General features: G+C 36.3%; 1 protein-coding gene across 1 annotated transcript; it reads left to right on the plus strand.

The window, feature by feature from the left end:
* The first annotated feature begins 315 nt into the window (after positions 1–315).
* LOC105057906 (trans-resveratrol di-O-methyltransferase) lies at positions 316–4613 on the plus strand. Its single transcript, XM_010940625.3, has 2 exons — positions 316–1178; positions 4173–4613. The coding sequence occupies exons 1-2, from the start codon at positions 396–398 to the stop codon at positions 4476–4478; spliced, it is 1089 nt and encodes a 362-aa protein (XP_010938927.1). The 5' UTR covers positions 316–395; the 3' UTR covers positions 4479–4613.
* The last annotated feature ends 904 nt before the right edge of the window (positions 4614–5517 follow it).

Consider the following 5517-nt stretch of genomic DNA (forward strand, 5'->3'; position numbering starts at 1 on the left):
CATAGTGCTTTAAAAACTATGCAAAAAATGAGCCAACGGTTAATATTGAAAAAAAAAAATCAATCATCCTCTCGCACGAAAGAAACAATCCGGACCCATACGCGATCCATATATATATATATATATATATATATATATATATATATATATATATATATATATATAATTTCCCCATGAAAGTGGAGCAGGTGGGTCGCTTTGACGAAACAACTATGAAAGGTCTATTCTTGGTCCAAAAATGACATATGTCCTGATGTAAGATTTTAAGTGGGTAGTCCAACCCACGCCACCTTATAATAAAGGGGAACGGATCCTCTGCGGTGCATAATACAGAGCAGGTGCCAGAGGGAGAGCACCAGAAACAAAAGGAGTAAAAGGAGCTGGAAGAGGGAGCGATGGAGGGAAGAACTATGGGAGAGGACATCCTGGAGGAGCTGGAAGCTCAGGGCAATGTGTGGAATCACACCTTCAGCTTCGTAAACTCCATGTCTCTCAAGTGTGCTGTGGAGCTCGGCATCCCGGACGCCATCCACGGCCACGGCAGCCCCGTCACTCTCTCCGAGCTGTCTGCCATGCTATCCCTGCCTCCCCGCCGAACCGCCGCCCTGCGACGCCTCATGCGCATGCTTGTCCATTCCGGCTGCTTCGCCAAGGACGTCGTGGGAGACGGCGAAGAGGGCGCGTACGTCCTCACGCCCTTCTCGAGGCTTCTCCTGAAGGAGAAGCGGACGAGCGTTTCGGCCTACGTGCTCGGCATGCTCGATCCCCTCCTCATCCAAACGTGGCACTCCCTGAGCGCGTGGTTCCATGGGGAAGAGCGCACGCCGTTCCGGCTAGCCCATGGGAAGGGGATCTTCGAGGCGGCGGCGGAGCGGCCGGAGCTCGCCTCTTTCCTCAACGCGGCGATGGCGAGCGACTCCCAGCTGGTGGGGGAAGTGATGGTGAGGGAGTGCAGCGAGGCGTTCAAGGGGGTGAAGTCGCTGGTGGATGTTGGGGGTTGCACCGGGACCATGGCGATGATCATCGCCGAGGCCTTCCCGGACATCAAGTGCACCGTCTTCGACTTGCCTCACATCGTGGCGGCGGCAGCTGCCGAGGCTAAGACTCCGGCGGCGGTGGATTTCGTTGGAGGAGATATGTTCGAGCGCGTTCCTCCGGCAGACGTGGCGCTACTGAAGGTAAGTATCAGTCTAAGGCTTGGTTTACAGACTAAAGTTGGGATGCGCTCCGATTCGGGCATGAACCGGAGAGAACCGGTTCGGCTTTCTGGGATCGGACGGGTGGCTGTGATTGGATGGGCGCGAGACATGCGTCTTCCATCCAATTTACTTTAAATGAAGGTGATCCGTTGTGGTGTTTCTTTCACCCTCCTTCGGGCGAATTCACCGTCGGATCATCCACTGATTGCTATAAGAGCTCTGCCAGCAGATGATGGGGTTTGGAGCGCTTTGAGAGCTGTGTGGTGGTGATCCAATGGTCTGTACGAAGGAAGGTGAATCCTCCTTTCATGCAAAGATGCAAGAATCAATTGCTTGCATCATGGATGACTACGATTGGAAAACCGGCTTTCTCACGCCTGGGGAAGATTCAAACTTGATATTTTTGCAATTAGTATGAGCTTGTTCTTGTTTTGATTTGTTAGAATCATCTACCTTAGCACACCATTTACGTTGTTGAGCCCCGAGAGTAGCTTAGCATGAAATGAAGAGGAGATCATGTGCCATATGGAATGGGAGGTGGGAAAAGTCTAGCCGGTGGAACTTTTGATCCAAGTTTTTTTTTTTTTTTTATTCACATAAAAAAAAAATTATAAAAACATCCTTTGAGAAAATTTAAATTTATACTTACTAGTTTGAAAAACTCATGCTTACCTCCCGAGATTTATTTTTATGCAACACTTTAATTCATAATTTAATAAAATATTAGTCAAACCATTAATTGTAAGTAAAATCCAAATGCTATGTCAAAAAAAGTCAAAATAGTCTTCAATGACATAATAACTACCCAAAGATATAAGGAAATATGTGTATCCTCCTCTCTACCTTCGAGTAATTTTGACCGTTTATATTAGGTAAATGGTTTCACTAATATGTGTAAATATAAGTTTTACAAACTATTTGGTATAAGTAAAATAAACATAACGTTAAGAGAGTTTTCATAATTTACTTTAAAACAAAAGTAGGAGAAGGAAAAAGTTGACCAGCTAAATAAATTATTAAAATATTTTTATTGTCATTTTTAAATGGTAACTAACAGATCCTTTGCAATCCAAAAAAATTATTGGAGTTCATATACCAAAGAAAATTTTCAGTTTAAAAGCTAAAAGAAATGCAACCCGATGAGCTCTTAAGGAATCCTAAGGGTACAATGAATACACAAAAATTTAATGCCTTAATCCCATTATTTTATAATATTTAAATATAGATTTAATTTATATTTTTGATATTATTATCATCCAATTTCTTATTAGATTGAATTTGGATATAAATATATTCAAATATGAATTAAACCTGGGTAAGTTAAATACATTTATTTGCTTGCATGTATATATATATATATATATATCTGTGTAGTATTAATATAGTAGATATAAATTTAAAAACACTAAGAAGATTGGTCAGATGACATTGCAAAATTCCAACTGAAACATAAATTTTGATTACATTTCAATCCAATTAAATATACATGAGAATATAAATATACTTCTAAGATAATGTATTTATCTCAAATATATTCACTAGACCAGTTTGGCAGGTGGGCCAAGACAATTTGTGCTAGAATTAGCAAAAAATATTACTGAAATTAGTCAGGTCAAAGTCCAGCCCAGTCTCCTGGTCTATTTGCCAGGCTTGAGTCTGATACTCACTCGGGCTTCGGATTTCAAATGAGATTCAGACTTTCTAGACATTTTCTTTCAATTTAAAAATGTCAAAAATACTTTTGAAGATTAAACATTTGAAATGGATTGGTAAGGCTCATGAGCTTGTGTTTATGGTTGTTTATAAGGAGTATTGGTGCATGAAAGAGGGCTATTAATTTTTTTTTTGTTCACCAAAATCAGATTCCTAAGGCAAAAGCATACATTTTATATTATGTACGGTCTGCACCGGTTCGGGCTGAACTAAACCCTAGCTTGGTCTATTTCAAGTTTGGCTTGGTTCGCCAGTCTTAAAATCCTGATCTAAGCCCGTCCAAACTTCTTCAAACTCAAACAGGTTGGACGGACCATCCAGCCCATGAAAAGATCTACTTTACATACCATGCTTTTTCTCCTGTAATTTGCTACAGTTTCAGAATATATAACAGACTATTCTGAAGGAAGTCCTTTCAATTTAGGAATTGATGATTCTTGGATGGTTGATGTTGAACTATACCTAGAAAAACTCAATTCCTAACTCAATTTCAAACTCAAGTCTAATTATCAATCCAGTTTAGATGTGAGTTAGCTGATTCATTTTGATAGGACACAAATTTGAATTTGAATATGAGTTTGACTTGTCTTATCAAGTTTGGATGCACATACAGCATGAATTTGACCGGAGTCTGATCAGTTCGCAACTCTAACCAATGATGGCCATTTAATTTATGTATGGTGCAATTACTTTTGATTACGTGAGCTTCATGAAGCAATGCACGACATTTACCATTGAGTTTACTTAACCATGATCTATTACATGATACACCTTGTGGGTAATTGTCATTTTTATAAGAATATAGCTTGAATAATGGAGATGATCATGACTCATTTTTATAAGAATATAGCTACAAAATTGTAAATTGCTTGTCAATCCAACGTCCCATGACAGCGTTAGAATGGTTCATGGAAGTCTGTGTGATTCAGCAGTAGTTGGATTGCCACCGGGCACCACGTCTAGCATCATGTTAGATTGAAAATCGGCTGGGTAACATTGTTTATACAATCAAAAAAATGCAAATACAAATCCATTTCATTTTCATAGTTATAGAAATAAATCACCTTTATTCATATTCCTCTATTCATACAACAACAAGAACATTTTTATTAGTCATTGACCTGTATTAAATGTGCTTCCAAGAACCATACATGTCGAATGATTGAGTTAAATGTGTACATTCTTTGAGGGTAGAATTTAGTCCTTTTTTCTTAATTTCTATTTATTTGCATGTCAATTGAACTAATTTTTAAAATACAGTGGATCTTACATGATTGGAGTGATGATGACTGTGTGAAGATATTGAGGCGTTGCAAAGAGGCAATTCCCTCAAAGGAGAATGGAGGGAAGCTGATTATAGTGGACGCGGTTGTGAAAGCTGGTGATGATGGCTCTAACAAGACAACAGAGACTCAACTCTTTTTTGATATGTTAATGATGGTTAATAGTGGTGGAATGCAACGAGAAGAGAAAGAATGGAGCAAAATTTTCTTTGATGCTGGTTTTTCTAACTATAAAATAAATCCAGTAATGGGATTACGATCAATAATTGAGGTTTATCCATGATCAATCATGAGACCCAAATATTGAAAAATGACATAATAAGCACTATGGTGCATTTCTAGTAGCTTATTTTTCACATGTTGGGTTGTAAGAGAACTTTTCATATTTATTATATATAACTTAAAAATTTTGCATAATTTTGTTGTGGTGACTCTTCAGAGGACCACTTACAGATCCTCTATTGGGAGAAAAAGCATCTACTTTTCTCTTGGTTTTTGTTATATTTTTATTGTCTCTTTATTTGTACTATCCATTTTATACATCTAATCTAAGTTTTAAAAAATTAATGTTTGATATGCCAAGTGGTTTAGTTAACTAATAATTTCTAAAAAAAAATTCAGAGGATTGAAAATTCTAGTAAATTTGTGATAGGTAACAGAGGACTCGCAGGATACACTAAACCACCCCCACCCCCCAACCCAACCACCAACTCCACCAATATATATATAGATATATATATATATATATATACATATATATATATATATATATATATATATATATATACATATATATATATATATATATATATATATATATATATATATATAACAATCAAAAAAAAAAAATTGAAGGCTAGCTATTCATGGCTTTCATCATCCTCTAATTCCTCTCTTTCTCTCTCTTTCTCTCTGGCACCCCTGATAGGATCGCGATGTTGTCGTTAGAATACCATACTTATCAAATTAATTTCGACTTCAATAAAAATTAAAAAATATATAAAAAATAGCGAGTCTAGTCGAATTCACAAAAAAGGCAGTATTTTAATTTAAAATTTTTAATTTTATAAAAATAAAATAATTTTTTTTAAAAAAATAATTTAAATAAGAAAATAGAAATTAAAAGCACGAAAAATAAATTGAGTACTAAAATATACTATTTAGATTCTAATTTTTACTTATAATAAAAATAAATAATAAAAATTTAAAGCGCATAAAATAAATTGATATTAAGATTTACTAACTAGATCCTAGCATCTACTTGTAAAAAAATAAAAGACAGAAATTTAAAATGCAAGAAAATAAATTTTATATTAATTAAA

Source organism: Elaeis guineensis, chromosome 15 (assembly GCF_000442705.2).
Source record: "Elaeis guineensis isolate ETL-2024a chromosome 15, EG11, whole genome shotgun sequence".
NCBI lineage: Eukaryota > Viridiplantae > Streptophyta > Magnoliopsida > Arecales > Arecaceae > Elaeis > Elaeis guineensis.